Here is a 19,797-nt window from a genome sequence, read left to right as displayed (position 1 = left end):
TTTCAATCTTCCAAAATATTCTTTTGAATAGTGTAGCTGTGATGGATCACGTCACTATAAAAGACCAGGAAAGTCTCATCACGTTTTTTTCATCACGTTATACTTGTTTTCCATGATACGTAATATTTTCCAAGATAAAACAACATTAACATATTTTAGTACCTACGAATTCGTGCCAATTGTCTTTTATTTCAGGAAAAACGCTAAAAATTTCAAGCGCGAGAGCGGACGGACGGGCAACCACAACGCAAAATGATACTTATTACAGCTCGTGATAAAGTTAGATACAGAAACACAGTCAGCAATAACGGCGAGTGAACAATAATAAATAATAATAAAAACGCGAACTCCCTTTTGAATACGAATATTTGCCCGGGTTAATTCTATAATGAAACTTTACGAGGCACACCGAGGTCCAACATTTTCTCCAAATGCTAACAATATTTGTAAGATGAAAAGAATTACGGTCGAATGGAAGTGAAGAGAGGTAAAGGTATCTCGTCTCGGGGGAGAACGGGAAGAAAGAAATGAAAGTGATAGAAAAAAATCCGCGAGGGAGACGGCGCGCCACTCGTGGAAGGAATCAAGATGAAAAAATTTTTTCCACGACAAACGGAAAAGGAAAAGGAAAATGGGAAAAGGCGCGAGGAAAAAATCGGGGAAAGACGGACAAGAGTGGAAACGACGCAGAACGCGATCGACCGAGACGGCGAGAGGTGTATAAGGTACGATAGAGAGAGAGAGAGAGAGAGAGAGAGAGAGAGAGAGAGGGAAGGAGAAAACGCGAAGAGGATCGAAGGTGGTGGAATCGGAGGAACTCCGTTGTAAAGGAGGGAAACGGCAGGGTAGATATTCGAGCATCCCCCTCGGGTTCGAGTGACGCGCTTGCGCTATCGTAACCCAACACACTTCCACGTAATGTCATCGCCGAGCCAGTCTGACGCCAGGCGCCGCGACGCTATGACGTCACTGCTCCGCGCTTCACAGACGAACGTACTCCGCCAGCGGTGAGAGAACTCATGAATGAAACCCTTTCTTACCGTCAAGTCGCCAGATAGAGTCCTCGAGAAGGAACTTCGCGCTTTCGACATTCACGCGATCGCGCACCAACGTGACGTCCTTGATTCTCGGCCGATTCGCTCCGTGAAAACCGGGGACCAGTTGGAAGCAAGTTGGTTCGCCAGCCGTTGGTTGGCGCAGCATCTGTTTGTTAACCGTGTCAACTTGCGTGTGGTAAAGCTGAGATCTAGATCGATTCGCGATGCGATCGCGATGAATCGTCAATAGATTCCGATAAGATAGCGGTCAAAATGTCAATTCGCATCCGCAGATGAGCTTCCGTTATCGAGCGAGCGTACCGAGCAAACGAACAATCTGAACGGAACGATCTTCATTGCCCTGTCAAATATAATCTCTCTGTGAGTGATGAATCTTTCATTGAATAACGCGTGCGTTTCACACGAATAGCACGAATAACGTTCTCCCGCCCACCAGCTCGCCATCCTCGTCTTCATTCAGAAGCTCGATGGCGTTCTCCACGACCTATCGACGTTTTGTACGAAAGTTGCGCGAGTTGCTGGTACTCGCGATGATAACGTCCTTTTAACCCTCGCGCGCTATCTGCTCTCGCGATCGAACGGTGCTCCGGACACTTTAGTGCACTTCGGAGAGCATCGGCTCGTCGATATCCGGTTTGTTTTATGAATGGGCTACCCTGGGCTTCTACTGCGCCAACAGAATGTCTCTCGATAATCAGGTTTCCGCTACTTTTCAACTTGAGCGTTCTCCAGAGAGAATTGGCGAGTCGGAGAACGCAAAATTGTTCCTCCGTACATTCAGCTCCCGTATATCCAACTTGCGCTTCCTCTCGTTTCTTGCGTCTCTCCCCGGATGTTTCTTTTTTCTTTTCCACCGCCAACCGATCGGTTCGTCGTTACGACGTAATAATAAGTGCGGAAACGCATGCTCCGAGTGTCATCGCGATGCGGTGCGAGGTCAAGGATGTAGCACGACCTCGACCGGAAGTTAATCATTCGACAAGGTTCTCCCTCGCGTCCTTCGATATTCCCGAATATCTCGTAGAATCTCCGGCCCCATTGCAGCCCCATCCAGCTTCTCTCTCATACAGATCAGTCTCCGCGCTCGCGCGACATTACGACGTCACGAAGGACGCATGAATCAACCCCTCACGCATGCTTTCACGAACTTTGCTTTGCAATAACGCGATGGCATATGAATTCGCATATTAGCCAACTAATCTACATTCAAATTCATGAATTCTCTCTCCGAACGAGATCTTCTCGCCTCAGGCGGTTATTCGCTTTCCTCTCCGGGGTATCGCATACGTCATTCAAAGGCGAGTAAGACCTCCGTACTAGGGTGGAAGGGGAATTAACTTTGCGGCAACTTCATCTTGCGACTCATACTTTCCGAAAGACGACGTACCTCGCTCGTCGTCTATTGTTATTCGTCCCAAGTTTTTACCAAGTTTTCGACGACTAACGGACACGACTTTGCCCCGAATCCGGTACGTCGAGCGTATTTTCTCTCCTCCGGTTGATTTCTTCGAGTTGCGAATAAAACTTTTCCTTTTGCTGGAAATTTCCCTTGCTTTCAATCGCGATTCATTAATCCGTCCGGCGAGCGAGTTTCGAGAAAAGTGAGGGAATAGATGTAGAAAACGCGCGGGGATAAGCGGGGAATTCATTATTCAACAGCGTTAATGACTTCACGATAAAATACGCCGATATAACCCACCGTCCAAGTCGTTCCTCTGTCGCACAATCGATTCGCGTATCACAAAATTAGTATGAATAATTATCTTGATTTTAACAGAAATTGATTGCCTTTTCTTTCGCTTAATCCCTCGCTGTAGATTTTAAAAAATCGATTGACTCCTAACGTACCTAATTTTCTATATTTGAAACGCTTTCGTTGATTTTTTTTTGCTGATTAAACTTCTTACTTTAAGTAATTTCTTATACTTTATTTTACTTTACTTGGTTTACTATCAATGGAAAAATCCACGTAATATAATAAATAAAAATGAAAACATTGTAGTAATGCTTCAAAATTAAACAAACGATATAATACTTTTTTGTGGTATTCGAAAAACGATTAAAGACAATCGTAGTGGACCAAGAGAATCGTGACACTAAGAGCTAAGGAAATACATTTGGTGGAAATTCCATTTAATCCCAGGATAAGGTGGGAGATATTGTAACGCCGTTGGCCTTTAAAGCCCAGAAGAGATTGGCTAGTGCAAGTCCTGAAAGTATCGGCCATCCCGTGTATTACGACCTTTGAAACTTTAATACGATCAATTTGAGACAACATTCTCTTCATTATACTTGAATATATGGTATATTTAAACATCATCGCGCAAAGATTCGCTCGATGCAAATATTTGACGAGTTTGTTTAAACCCTCGTCGCGATAGTTTTGAAAATAAATTTATCGATTGTGATAATTGCTTGATACCTGCCGAGGCTTTTCTCCAAGTTTATGTCTTAATTTCCCGATACAATCTTTGCAAATTGGAAGCTCGTTTGCGCGCTTCAAAACTTTCTCGAATAGACCGAGAGAGAGGCACGATTAATGATTCTGCGAAGCTCATTTACCGCACCGGAAAATTATCCCCACTTGATGCGTGAGTCGAACGCAAAGTCGAGTCTCGAAATTCTAGCTCTGATTTCCGGCTCAAAAACATCGCGAGCGCATCTCGAGTACAAATGAAAAATGGAAAGCTTCAACTACGACCGATTCACAGAAGAGCTACGTCCTCATTAAGATTCTCCCTTGTTCTTCTCCACAGAAAAAGCAATATCATCGAAAAGCAAAATCTACGCGGGAGGCATATCAACGAATTGACTCCGTATAAGAATAAGGCGATACCGAACCTCGCATGTCGTAATTAAATCGATTAATTAATCGCTGCTTCTCGGATCAATCGGAGCAAATTCAATCAAATTCCATCGCTCGCTAATTCGATCTCCGTCGCGTCTTCGAACAAATTTACCGAAGGGCGCCCGATGCGTTCTTGAGATCGAAGAAAGTTTTGCGCCTTCCTGCAAAACACACCTCCAAATTGAATCCAGGGGCAAACTTCTCTCGAGACAGAGGAAAACCGGCTCGGCTCAACGTGGCAGAAAGTTACAAACGGCAAACTTATCGGGCGAAATCTGATAGAGCGACCTCCGGCGACCTCAAAACAGGAGGAGCCAAAGAACTCGCGTTTGAGAAAAGACCGCACGTCGGATTTCTAGAAACTTCTTCGAGCGAATTCTTCGTTTCTTTCGTGACAGCTCACGGTGGTGACGTATCGATCCTGGTCGAACAACCACCGAAACTTTTATTTTTGATCCATTAACCACGATTCGAGAGATGCGAGCTGGACGGTGAGGTATCTCAATCAGAGAAAGGGACCTCCTGTGAAACGCAAGGTCGACGATTCAAGAGATCGGTGTAAATCGCACGCGTTAGGTTAACGCACAGCACGAAACTACAAAGATGGGCAAGAAGAACAGCAAGCTCAAGCAGGATACCATCGATCGACTCACCACCGACACGTACTGTAAGTAGTAACAACCCGCCATAGGCCCCGCCATATCGGCCCGTTTATCATACTGTCGTGTGCACACGCGTGCGGATTCGCATCTTGCTGGCAGGTATCATATCTTACGACAAGGAGGCGGCACCGCCTGTCCTTGATCGCGATCTCCATAAATTTTCTGCGCCCGCAGAATTTCCGTGCTCGAGTAAACATCGAATTAAATCGGCTTTGCCGTGCGCTTGATAGACGGCGTGTTCCCTTCTCTTTCTAAAAGTCGGTCTTCCAAGTCGCGGATTCTTCCGCGCGAGCTGATGAAAGGATCGCAGGCCTTCTCCGAAAGACGGGGAAAGGGGGAACTTTTTGGCTTTTCCGACTGACCTACCGCGTTATTTTGACGATCCACATAGCCGCAGCCTCCGGCATTTGAGCGATTTTCTACCTCTCTCTCTCTCTCTCTCTCTCTCTCTCTCTCTCTCTCTCTCTCTCTCTCTCTCTCTCTCTCTCTCTCTCTGTCCGTTTGTCTGTCTGTCTCCCTCTTTCTCTTTACGTTCCCTCTGTCTGCACGCTAAACGCGCATCGATCGCGCGGTCGTTCAATACGTGTCGCAACGACGTACCTCTCTCCTGCATTCGATAAAACGCGTTTAATCCATTCCGCTACCGTACAAACTTTGCCTGTCGGAAACGACGGTACATCGCGCTTCTACACTTCCACGTGGCTTTGTTTCCGTTGAACGAGAGCCCGATTCGATAGCGAGAGCGACGCGACGTCTACAACCGCGGACTTGTGTTTAATCTTTCAGTAAAAAGTTGCGGCGGCGTTGCATTTATGACTAAGTTTAATATTTACACGTAGCGGCTTTACACCACCAACTGAAGAATAGTCTGTTTCATCGAGTAAAAAAACTAACATGGTTCTCGATAATTCTGTTGTGAAAATTATCGCATCGTTAAATATTTGGACGGCTAAATATTTCCAGCCTAAGGTGGATGGCGAGAGTTATTCGGGTGAAAATGCGAGGGGCGACTGTATTTTAACATAAATATTTCCAAGTGACTTGCGTCGTCGACGATGGATTTCACGTAGACCTTTACATAGACTTTCGTCCTCGATGCTCTAACACGTGGACAAGCAAATTCAATTAATAAACATCATGTAGAAGCAAATCGCTTAACAATAGGCACAATTCTAAATTAACAATTTTCTACGTTTTTCTTAAAACAAACATTTCTAATGTCAATTATATTCTAATAAATAATAATAACAAACATTATTGTTATATTCAAAATGCAATTATTTTATTTTTTCATTATCATTTTTCTCAACTTTTTTTGAAACTTATTGCATAATAATTATATATATAATTATTAATATATTATTATAATATTTAATATATTTTAATATATTTTAATATATAATTATAATATTTTATATTTTACATTTTATATTTTACATTTTATATTTTAGATTTTATTTTAATTATTAAATATTAAAATTTTCTAAAAAATAGGCTATGTAAATTAAAAAAAAAAAAAAAAAAACAGTTGAATTAATTAATTTAGCAACTTTGTAAATTTCACACCGCAATCGGAAACATACCCTAAACAAAATCCATATTTCCGAGTTGTGTCATTGATAGATAGTTTCCCTAGTGAGAGGAAACTATGTCGGATATAGAGTACTATGTATAGAATCTGGCAGTCTGGTTGTCACAGCCTATTTGCCTTCGCACTTTAATACCTGCCAATTTGTTAACTCGGCCGACTGGATGACCCAGTATAATAAAAAGTTGCGTGCGCCAAGGGATACCGCGAAATGCACCCGTTACAGCTCAATTTTATTAAACCACGTATCTTCACGTGAAGTTTGCAACTGCATCAATAATGTGTACTAACGTATTCTATCGACGAGTCACACACATGTCTCGTTATACATCGTTGCTGACGTCCCTACGCTTTGATCTCGAAAATGAAATAAATCGTGCAGGATTGAATGCAAAGTATGCATAATACACATAATGTGTAAAACGTTTATCTTGTTTTTTTTTTTAAACAAAATATTATCGATATAAAATATTAATTTCGCTAAACGTATATACATATATGTATCGACATTTGATAAAAGTAATCAAGTTTTAATTAATTCACGTATACATTATTTTAATTTCTGTAAACGTAATAACGCATGAGAGACTTGAAATAACATTTAGGTACCTACGTCATTATCTTGCTTATCAGACACGCCTTGTGCACAATAAAAATTAACTAAAATGTTTGTCGAAACTGACTAACAATAAGAGTTCTCTGAAAACGTTCCAGGCGATTATTATGCTGTACACGTCGGGCCGTGTCGACGGAAAAACGTAATCTCATCCGACAGTATTCTCCGGTTTTCCACTTTTCTTTCCAGCACAGAGGGTGGCCCAGCGTGCTGTAAAATTCGCACATCCACGCTCGTTTACCGTCCTATTTCTACTGTGTAGAAATAATCCAGCACTTTATACAGGCCGCACCTAACGAACATCAACCCTTCCTTTGAATTGCTCGTCGCTTTCCACGCAACATTCCATTAATTTGTTCGTATTGCGATGATGAAAATATAATTTCGGCTTTTCATACCATAAATTTGTACAACTCGTATCGTAACGTACTTGTGGTTAAGTAGTATTTGAATATTAACTGTTTTGTGGCATCTATTTAAATATATTACAAACTTTTGTGAAAAACTTCCTCTTCATGCAATTATTTTGTATACACGATTATATACTTTATTTTAAAAAATAATTTTTGCTCTTCCTAATTGTCCAACATATCCAATAACGTTTAATACTTTGTAAACTGAATAAATGCTGATCAATAAATCAATATTAATTTTATTTGTATTAATCTTATCAAGGCCTTTGTTATTTAAAATACTTTTTTCATATTTTTAATAATATTTTTAATAATACTTTTAATTATAAATATTTTATACAAAACTGCAAAAATTATATTATCTCTTATCATGTATTTAAAAAAATACGTAAAGTTAAAATAATAACGTCTTTCTCTCTCTTTTCAAAAAAATTAAAATTAATTAAAATTAGTTTCTTACTAGTCCAATATTGTACAAATCGACTACTACTGATGTTAGTCTATACATTTCTAAAGTAAATCACAAGCCACAAAGAAAAGTCAGTAAAAAAATTCATTGTCCAATTCAATGAATAATAAAAAGCTGCAAGACATGAGTTTAAGTTCATATCCATTAAAGTAATATAGTCATTTAAAAAAAATCTTTGTCTAAAATACCCATCTCTTCGCTGTTATTAGCCGCGAGTTTGAAAATCTCTCATTTTATGAATTTTATTATTTAATTTGGATGACTAGATTTAATAACCTGCTCTTTTATAACTTCCGATTAATATATACAACTCATCATCAGAAGGTCCAACTCTCTTCCGAGAGTACTTTAAGATCCTTTAAAGAAGCTTGACGAAAAAATTCACTATAGATTATGGCGTTTGTAGCGGCACACTTTTTTATCGCGATTAATTTTTCTTGTATTATTCACGTGAAACGAATCTCTTAAAAAGTCCTCAGACGAAACACATACTCTCGAACTAATTGCGATCGTCGCACGTAGACTTTCACGAAAACAAATTTAAATTGCGCGTCGCTTTTCGCGTGTTAAACGCGGCGGAAAATACCTATCTTGTCCGAGAACCAATTTTGGAGTCTGCAATTTCTGAGCAGGATCGATCGATAAGGGAAGGGATTTTCGTGAATACCTCCGTAAAAATTTCCATAGACGCATGAATAGCTTCGCAGATAGATCGGAGCACGAGGAACGACAACGCTGACCTTGCACGAAATTTAATCTGACATGAGATTAAAGAGTGACTCGGCAATGAATCATCGATTACAAAAATTGATGTAACGGCCTCGACACGTATCGGTTCTCAACAATACTTTTTTTTCGCTCTGAACCACGTTAAAAATAGATGTTAAAAATACACGTGTGTGTGTGTGTGTGTGTGTATGCGCGCGAAATAAACATGTAATATATGGAATGCATTAAATGGAATGTTTCTCTCGATGTTGGAGACAACAAGGCATAAATTACAAAACGGATGAAATGGGAATACATGATGCTATAATATTCGTAACATAAATCGTCACGAGTGGATGGAGTTAGTGATGCAGCCGGACGTAATGTCGGCGTAATATTCGAATTATACGTTGTACTATCGATGCATCGTATCCGTACAAAGATATGCGAATATCATGCGGATGGCTGTTACGGTTCAAACGGTTTAACGCGATAGCGCGAGTGACGTTCTGTATGCCGACAATAAATTTGACAGCTGGACAGAGACACAGGAAACGTTCGGCGGTCTCGTTACGAGAATAATAACTGTGAAATTACAAGCTATTATGGATTACAAGCTCGTTAGAAACCGGTCACGAAGAATTTCACACATGAATAAACCCTTAGCCAGATACTAAACATCCTTTTGGAGTATAAATTCTGACGCGGTTGAGTACGCTTATAACCCAATTCAACTTTCGTCGAGCGAATGAGCAAACTAGGTAACACCGCCGGCTGTTAAGCCAATTGTTGTGAATAATTAACAATCGGTATTTAATATTAATTATGAGAGGAGAATGCTTGGCGAATATTGTAGAATCTTAGCTCTTGCATGTAGGATATTAACAATACTCGGAGCGCATAAATCTTCGATAAAATTCAAATTAGCAAGCATCCTTGACACAAATAGAAAAATATCTAATTGCGGGCGTAATGCACTTCCTGGCGTTCGGTTATTATATTTAGCGTGATCAAATTTATAGCAGCCCTCTATCGTGTAACGTATTCAAGCGAGAAAATTCTATTTATTAACCACAGCATCCAATATAACAAATTATTCGATGCTGTGGTATATTCAATTATTCGATATTATAGATATAAATTATATTACTAATGATATCGAGCGTATATGCAATTTTATCATTTATATTACATATTTTTTTCTCGCATTATAATCCACAAAATTATGACAAATAATATAATATTTATGTAATTATAACAAATAATGCAATGTTAATATGATATTACACTCACAAATATGATCTTCACCCTGATCCGGTACCACATACATTGCCCATCGTGATAAAGCGATATTACATCAGTGAGGCGTTAAAGAGAGAGAGAGAGAGAGAGAGAGAGAGAGAGAGAGAGAGAGAGAGAGAGAGAGAGAGAGAGAGAGAGAGAGAGAGAAGTAGCACTTTAATCCTAGTTAAACGCTAGTGTCGCCTACAAAGCTAATTATATTAATAATTAGACTCAATTAGATTTTAATGTAAAGTAAATCAAATTAATCGCGTTATTTACAGTTGAAGCAATCTCAGATTTTTATTTTCAAGAAATTTTATGACAAGACATGTTTAATAAGAATAAACTGTTGCATAAACAATCTCATATTTGTTCAAAAAAATCTCTCGACTTGGTATCCTAAACAATAAAGACAATCATTTCATTAATTACACATTCGTGAAAAAGACTCTAAATAACCGTTTATTATTGCAATCAGGATGGAATATATTACGCAGGATGGAATATACTACGCAGCACGATGTAATGAAACTCACAATGTGCATATTGCATAACCCCAAACTTCCCGGAGCTTCATCAAGACAATAGACGTCGTTCGACCATGCAATTTCCTTTAATAGAAAATTTTCCACTATAATCCCATAAAATCACCCCATTAGAATAGTCGATATATAAAATATAAAATCGCTCGAAATAATTAGTACTCATATCTAATTGCGAGTTGTAAATGATATATACTTAATAATAATAATAATAATAAAAATAAATCGCTTTGAGATATTTTGTAATTTATTCACAAATAATATAAATCTAATTAATTCTAATTAATTTTTACTTGTTGCTACATTTCATGTCGTTAGTTTGACATACTTTAAGAAATAAAAAATTTGTTTTTTCAATAGTAAACCACATATAAAGATAGTTATATAAATATTTTCCAATTTATTTTTTATACAAATATCTGATAGAAATATTAATCACAGTAAATGTCCGACCAGGAATATTTCGCCTTTTTACATTCTCGTAAGAAATTAAACACCGTTCGTGCAGGGAACTTCCATTTAATCTGCCCGCGAAAATCAATAGACACGTCTGCTAAACAAAAAAAAAATGATTATGCTGCATCGCAATCTAAACGACGCAAAAATTACGAGATGTATGCTCGAGCTTCGACATTCATTCTCATGATCGCGTGATTAACACCGTATTATCACGGACGGCTTATTAACTTTTCTCATGCGAGATTTCACCCTTGTACTCTAACCCTCTCTCTTTATCTCGAATGTGCGTCCCTGATCTATGTGGACTTTTTAGTCCACAGCTAACGCACATTCGGTAGACTTTCGTGCGACTGAGAATAATTGTTTTTGCGGGCAATTTATCTCTCATGCAGTAAATAACCCGCGTATTTAGTCTCTTCGTGATACACACACACGTACGTAAAAACACACACACATAAACGCGCGCGCGCGCGCGCCCGCGTATCGTGACGATGTCACTGAGAAATTGTAGAAGCTATCATTTATCTCTGGTTACTCGTGCGAGTGCTTACTCAATTTTTCTTCGAAAGACCTAGTCGAAGTACATATCACCACGATGGACGATCAAGTATTGCTTACAACGGAGTTTTAAGTTCTCCAGTTTTTCCCTGTCTCTTTTAGACCAACCCAAGCAGAGGCGTTTTGGCTTCATTTACGAGCAATACCGGTTAAACCTGCCTGACATTCACTTCGTTTCGTCAATTTTATTTTTTATTTTATTTTATTTTTATTAAATATTGAAAGAAATAGAAATTGAAATATCTTGAAAAAAATATTCCTACTCTTACTATTATATTCCTACTCTTTAATTCATCAATTGATCAATCGCATGATGCGCAAATGCAGCACGTGTTGTATTTACGCATCATGCGATTCATCAGTCGATGAATTAAAAAACTCGCCTTATGCTATATGTAGACGCATGTTCTCGTCAAGTAAATAAAAAAGTCCTACAACACATGTTCCTAAAAATGCTTCCTTAAAAAATACTCCTAGATATTTTCCATGTACCATTAAATTGCAATCAAAGCAGTGCCTACTAAGTTAGATTATTATTAAAATCCACTTAATTTTTTTAAATTCTTTTAAATAAACATATGCATTACGTTGACATCAAAATTTACTTTTTTAATCTTACTTGACGCTAACTTTTTAACAAAGCATTTTAGGAACATGTTTTAGAGAAACTTTTTTTGTCTTGAAAGGAATATGACTACATATAGCCAGCTCAACTTTTACATTGACATAACATGTACCAATATAATTTTTCTCATATACTTCTTTATATTATATATTTATATAGTACTGAATATTTTACTTCTATCTTATATTATTAAATCAACAGACATGAGAAATTTATGAACATTTTTAAGGCTAGCATCTCGCCCCGATCATTTTTCCCGCATCAGCTTTATGTCCGAGCGAGATCCTTACTGGCTACGTTTCATGCCGACTTTAATCCTCGGCTTAAATCCTGCCAAGAAACGACGAGCGCATCGATCATGAATCACCCAGAAATTCTCGGCATCACGTTTCATCCTTTGAGAATTACCAGAAAGAGAGAGAGAAAGAATGAGAAAGAGGGAGGAGAGGGAGGGGAGGGAGGGGAAAACTTTGTACCGTGATTTCGCAGAAAGTTCTTGCGTCCCCGCAAGATTGGCCGCATCAATCGCAAATAGTTTATTTAGGATCGCGTTATTTTTACCGTTCTTCGAAAAGTCTGAGAGAGGCTGAAGAATCGAGCAGCACAAATATATCGCGGAACTTGGCGATGTCGGCTTCGGCTCGAGCTGACAAAACGCCTCCGCGACGCGTCGGCGTCGCGTTAAGACCGCCCGCGCGTCTCGTCGTCGTCGTCGTCGTCGTCGTCGTCGTCGTCGTCGATATCTCCTTTTTTTTTCCCTCCTCCTTCTCTACTTTTCCCTGCGGGGAGGTAGACGGAAACGCCCGGGTGGTTCCCGCCGTTTTTCCGTCTATCTTTCAACCCTCCGGGATGAGAAAACGGCGATCGCGATACGTAAAGTTTACGTAAGCATTCCTTTCTTTTTCCCTTATCCTTTGTAGACACACATGGTCCTCTCGTCGTCGCGTTATTATTCATTTGTGGCGTTTTCCTAGCCTAACCTATTCCCCCCTTCCCCCTCCTCTTCCTCCATCTCCTCTCTCACCACCCGGTCCATCCGGATCGTCGTCTGTCACGGTGGGCGATCGATGCACGTGATGCTTTTCCACTAGTCGCGCACATCGGCTATATGTGCCATGTCGTGACATGCATATGTCGTGTGCGAGCCAGACGATTACTGGCCGCTCGCAAATATAGTCGCTCTACCTGCTGTCGAGTTTCGCAATTTGCAGTGAGTTGTACTTTGCGCGCGTGTCAACTTTCCGTCGCACGTATCCCGGAGATGAGCGCGAGCAATTGGGGAATATCTTTCTGTTATAACTGCAGTCGGATGAATTAAATTAATTTGAAACTTTATAGCAGCCCATTAATGTAGATGCAATTTTGCGCATTACAGTTACATCGAAATGTTTTACTTTAGATATACATATACTTGAATGTATATACACCCACTCGTATGTTTAAAACAAATCGATGGGTTTCATGTAATCGAAGTGGCATGAATAGCTAACATTAAGAGAGTTTGCATGCTTGAAATGTAAACATTGAAACCACTTAGACGTGCAAATCGATGAATGCGCAAAATTCAACATCACAGGTCGTTACATTTTCTGTTAAAAAAAAAAAAAAAAAAAAAACAGTCAAATCTAATAATAAAAGTTTCTCCTGCTCCCTAAAATAATATAACAATTTAAATTAAAATGCCTACAACATTCCGTAAACTTAGTTATAATAAATAAAGTTTAATAAAAGAACGTCGCACGCACGCGCGTGAAACGCTTTGAGAGAAGCATGCTAGAATAGCTTTGTGTTTCTCTGTGAAATAAGAAAACAACGAACGTCAACCGTAAAGTATGCTTTAGGGAATCGTGTTATATCTTTGCGAGCAGAGCGCCTGCCTTCCTATCTCGAGATGCTCTTATCCTAAATTTTTCATCCACACGCGTGGATTTAATTTAATTTCGCGGTGAGAGTAATACACAGTAGTGAAGGCGGGAAGTGCAAACTCTTGCACGCACGTCGTTTACATATCATTTATATCTCCAGGGAACGGGGTCTCAGGGGATCTCACCTATTCCAGGCAACTTACGAGGAGACACGAAATCTCAACAATCAGTACGTCCGAGAATACACGTAGAGAAAGAGAGTGCTATTGCCGATGCAAGGTAATTATATCCTCACGGAAAATTGAATGTCCGTGCAAATAATGTCGCATAAATGAACAGCAATGAGGGAAATATCTCTCTGGCAATACGCTCGCAGGTGTGATTCGTTAAACTACCGCTAATTGACTTGCTGTAATCGCTACTCTTCGACGCGACCGAGTTTCGCGCAACTTCTTGCGCGGCAACGGCATCTCTCCCGTTGTTAATAATCGCACAGTCCCCTGTAATTTCGTTACAGCCCCGAAACGCGGTTAGAACTAGAATCTAGGACGGGGCGAGATAGATATGCGCGCGCGCGCGCGCGCGCACCGAAGGAACCGGATGTGCCCTGAGAATCCGCCCTTTGTTCAAACGGGGGTGAATTTATGGGATCGTTCCCACTCGCGGGCACCTTCGCACACACGTGTGCGCGCTGATATCGTCGGATGTCCTGTTAATGATTCATACATCAGCAGCGAGTACACTCGGCGAGAGACGCGCGTGAAATTTCTATCGCGATGGAATAACCGGATAAAAATAAAATATCGAAGCGTGAGGGAACGTAATTGCTTTTTTGTTCACCGAAGCTATGCAGGTATTTTCTCTGTATTGCCGCGCGAAAACCATACGAACTCGTATTTTGCGATGTTTCTATCTGCGATGGAGCGCGGACGGCAGAGTTATTTCGAATCTGGCTGCGCTTGTGTAAGAATCATTCCACGTATAGTGGAATATATAAACAGCATTTACTATATATATATATATATACTACATATTGTACATGCTTAGATTTTTTTATAAAACGAATAAAAATATTATTGCATTCCTGCTATTACGAATAAATCTTGTCGGGGAGAGATAATTGGATCTGAAAATAGAATTGTCTCGGTTTTACACGCTTTTATACGTATTGTATAATGCGATGTCGCGATAAAAATAAAATTATTGCTAGTAACATTATTATAGCGATGAATTTCCTTACCGACGATTCTGAAGTAGTGAGATTATTTTATCAGGAAAACTTTTTGTCCCTTATATCGAAGAAGAATTGACCTTTTTCCATTCCGAGTTTAATAGTATCGGATACTGTTATATAACTTTTATCGAAACCAGGAAGCTGTTCCACAATGAATGTCGAAAGATCTAATCCTACGAAGTACATATAACCTTTTGTAGGCCGGTAGAATGGGAAAGGTTGCAGTAGTTCAAAGAGAAATAACGGATGCCGTAAAAATACCGTCGCGACTCGCGTCGAGAAAAACAAAGCGATTAAGATATGGGGTAGATTGTAAAAATTTTTAACGCTCAGCTCACTCCACTCATCACGCAGTTTTTCTTTCTGAGCACTACTGAAAAGACTACTTATATATATTTGTTTACAAAGTATATATATATATATATATATATATATATATATATATATATATCAGATAGTAAGAATAGCAGTAAGACTATATATCAGATTCCTGAAGAAACCCGAAGAATTCTGAACGTTTTAACAGGCTTAATGAGATCAAAGTACTTGATCCTCGATGAAGAAAAAATTGCCATCAATTTTACCATCCGATCGATAATGGAAATTCGAGTAATGAACGTGAACGAGTGTATTTCAAGCAAAGCGGAGAGAAGAATTCAGCTCAAATGCACCTCGACTTTAATTGAACGGCGGTAAAACCGATCGCCTTTTATAACGTGAAAGACATTAGCATGCAGATTTATTTAAAATAATATTAATTAAATATTTATTCAACAAATAAATTTCACAATTTTCAACAAAATCTCAATTACTACGTTTTTGGAAAGTAAATTTTATTATTAGCTATCAACTGCTATATATTAAATTAATTTGATCCGTCATGTAAAAAGATACAATGTACAATTTTCGCGTAAAATATTTCTGGTTAATTTAATAATTATTTTTGTTTTTTGCGTCGTTTAAAAATGTCGTCGCACGTTTACACGCAAAAAATTAAAAAAAAAAAAAAATAGATCGTGGAAAAAAACAACTGTTTAAATTCGATTAAAATATTATATAATTTTTTTCATATTTTTTAGGATAGCTGTTAATTTTTCACCTATCAATCTCGAATCTTCTTGCAAAATAAATAAACGAGGTAAATCGAATCATTTTATTATTAATATCGATATCTTTTTGCGAAGACAGCAAAAGTGACTTTTATCGGCTATAAAATCTAAGATGTCGCGAGTACAAACGGCACAACGACATACTGTGTCACACCGTAATATTCAGCAGATGTAATGCTGATCACGTCTGGTTCTGCGAACTGATGCGAATTTCACGTTGCAAGAACATAAAACCCCGAATGCACTTTGCTAGAATATGTATGTGCTGCGAACTACGGATAATTTAGGGTATGATCTTTCGCTTCCCTAAAAAAAAACGTAAATTGCTAAAGTCGTATTTTTTCTGAAATATCGTAGTTATGATGTTTAAAATGTCGCAAAGTTTTTAGAGCGAACCCACTGCGACCTGAAAAAATATTCTTCGTTTTTATTAACGCGTTAATTTTGCTGGCACTTGAGAGAATTCAATCTCGATTCTTTCACAAGTCGCGAATATTCCTGTGAGTATTTTAAAAGTATCGTTAATTTTAATGAGAATTTCTTGTAACTGGATGTGTTTATTATTTACCGGAAATAGAAATACATATATCTTCACAAGATTTAAAATTAAAGATCACGCTATAGTCTTTAATTTTAAATCTCGTGAAGATATATATATATATATATATAAAATATATATATATATTTTATATATATATATAGAAATATATATATATATATATAAAAAGTTACTACATGTCAGAAAAAAATTCAAGAAATATATATATATTTTATTATACGTATATATTAGGTAAAATTATATAAACCTTTATATTATATAAACTATATTAATTTTTTAAAATATTACATAAAATTATATAAAAAATTCTATGTTACAAAAAATATAAAACGTAACCAAAAAAAGTTACTACATGTCAGAAAAAAATTCAAGAAATATATATTTATATATAAAATATATATATATATATATATATATATATATATATATATATATTTTATTATACGTATATATTAGGTAAAATATATATTATATAAACCTTTATATTATATAAACTATATTAATTTTTTTAAATATTATATAAAATTATATAAAAAATTCTATATGTTACGAAAAATATAAAACGTAACCAAAAAAAGTTACTAATTTTTTAAATTTTGATCCCTAAAATTTTGTTAAATGCAAAATTGACGTATTTTCAATACTCAACAATCTGACATGAATTAGTTGCAACAAGTTTCCTTGAAAACTTATATTTCGTGACAAAAATTCTTATATTTTGCGAAAAAATAATAAAAATGTCGAGATAATGTAAATAAAAACATTTATTTTCGGAATGCCATTTCGAAATTGGATTCGCGCGAGATGTTTTTTTACGGTTGTTCGAACGTATGTATCACATGCGCCTGCCATTTCATCTCCGTGTGATTTGAGCAGTAAAATCAGAAGGCATGATGTACTCTATCGAATGCTGCGGTGTGTATACGTCAAGGCGCGCCGATGGAGTACGATAGCTCTTTATTCTAAGAAAATGGAATACAGATGAGGCTAAGTCTCTTGCTACGCGCCGGGGGGCCTGCCTCCTTACTTTTTCTTAGAATTCTCTTTCCATTTCCATTTCCCTCCCTTATGACCGTGCAAACACAATTCTCATTTTTATGCCAAGAGTAGAAGATGAAGATAAGGAGAAAGAACAAGGGTGATGGACAATTTAGTAGGACGAACAAATGAACGAATAAACGAACAAACGAACAAACGAGCTCGTAGATTTTTTTATCATTTTATTATTACTTCTTCTATATTTTCTATTTCCTTTTTAAGTAATTTTTTTCAGGACTACTAAAGTCACGACGAAAGATCTATCGTAGCCGGGGAAATTTATTTCGACAACCAATTCTTATTTACAGAACTATTTGAGAACTTTATGAGAGAATGTACATGTCAGAAAAAAATTCAAGAAATATTCGAAGCACTTCTGCATTTCAAATGTGGATGCTCGTATCATCGATTCGATGAGATCAGAAATATAAGTCATATTTTCCATCGTTCGATGTATGATAAAGCATCGCAAAGCGACTAGGAAAAAACAATTCTTGTAATAATATCCAATTATTGCGTAAGTGATTATTATGTACGCTCTGTTTCATGAATGATAATGATATCGCAGTACACATCTAATTAATTAATAAAGTTAAAATGAACAGATTCACTCATCGCGTTAAATATTTACCATTTGAAGATCACTCATTTATTTATACAAGATAGATCGGGAAAACACGACTAATTACGCACGTTAATTAACAAGTTAAGATAATCCGATATTTTGTTGTTCTGCATTCATTACGCATGCGAACAGTATTAATGAATTCGTAAACGCAATACATACTAATAATATAGAACTGCACGTGTTAATTAATGATCATCCGAAATTTCATAAATTTTTTAGATTTTCCATATTCATTCGAAATGCGTTCACGGATACGAAAAGACTGTTACAAATATGAAACGTTAATAAATGATTAACGTGGCGAACGGTTTGTCCGACACCTTCTATTTATTTGAACGCACGATTTGGATTAAGAATCACGCGAGAAAAATGCGACGCGTTTCAATTTAGACCGAGCAATCGAAACCTCAATTTGTCTCTCGTTATCGTTAAAAAGAGTTTTGAAAATCGGCTTAACACCTCCCGTTTTGTGACATTTCTGAACGGGCACGTGCGGCTGATGCGTGCCCGTTGTTTTGTCACATTTCAACAATGGCCGTGTCTCGTGGGAGCGTGAACCGCTACGTGCACTTCCATCTGTCAAAGCGATATGCGTGTATCCCGATAATTGGGCTTGCGAGAGAAGCTTGTGAGATACAATGTGTGAGAATCAATATGGACACAAATCAACGATTTATCGATCTACCATATGTTTGCTTCGCTCGTTGTTGATTCGGAAGGAATTAATATATTATAGAGAGAGAGAGAGAGAGAGAGAAAGAGAGATTTCTCGCTACATTCGGCCTATATTGTATACGATTCCCAAACGACATAAACCCTATGTTTGCCTATGTGTGTAATTCTAACGTTATTAATTATTGTTGTTAATTGGCTCAGTCCATTATTATTAATTAATCGTTTATCATTTTTTTACACAAATCGTTTCTAACCAATTAATTATTAAAATTGCAACAATTAATCAATAATGGAGCTTGCAATAGTATAACTTCTATTTTATAATAATTGAATATATAAATATGTATATACAATATTTCATAGAGAAAGAATAAAAGTTCTCTGATCGTTTTTATATATTTCTCTCTAACCACTAATTATGTATACAGATCCAATATCTCTACCTGTGTGTGAAGTTCTAATTTATTAATTATTGTTACTAACAATAATTTGTTCATAATCAGTTATTGATTAATCGTTCATCATTTCCATGCAAATCGTTAGTAAACAATTAATTATTAAAAACAATTGCAATAATTAATCAATTGTTAATAATAAGTTGTGCGATAGTATAACTTTTATTGTATAATAAATGAATAATATAAATACACATGTATACTGATACGCAATGTTTCATAAAGAAATCAGAATAAAAGTTCTCTAATCTTTCTTATATTTCTCGCTAGCCACTAATTATGTGTACAGATCCAATATCTCGCTAGAACTGCACCGTGCACGAGCGACTACAAATTTAATTTGCAACGTGACGCACGTGACTGTCACGTAACTGTCATATCTCTGTCCAATGACGTTTTATTAC

The 19,797-nt window shown here is 37.3% G+C and overlaps 1 protein-coding gene across 3 annotated transcripts in view; it reads left to right on the top strand.

The window, feature by feature from the left end:
• Positions 1-943: 943 nt before the first annotated feature.
• Positions 944-19,797, top strand: part of LOC140663871 (frequenin-2) — a 39,047-nt gene continuing 20,193 nt past the window's right edge. Inside the window, exons 1-2 of one of the 3 annotated variants that reach the window (XM_072888400.1) lie at positions 944-1,007; positions 3,815-4,573. In XM_072888400.1, coding sequence (XP_072744501.1) covers positions 4,510-4,573 — 64 coding nt within the window. In that variant the 5' untranslated portion in view covers positions 944-1,007; positions 3,815-4,509. Of the gene's footprint in view, positions 4,574-19,797 lie in introns of all 3 variants that reach the window. The other 2 variants (XM_072888397.1, XM_072888398.1) reach the window with 2 other exon arrangements.

The sequence above is a fragment of the Anoplolepis gracilipes genome, chromosome 3 (genome assembly GCF_047496725.1).
Source record: "Anoplolepis gracilipes chromosome 3, ASM4749672v1, whole genome shotgun sequence".
NCBI lineage: Eukaryota > Metazoa > Arthropoda > Insecta > Hymenoptera > Formicidae > Anoplolepis > Anoplolepis gracilipes.
This window is presented reverse-complemented; position numbering and strand designations above follow the sequence as displayed.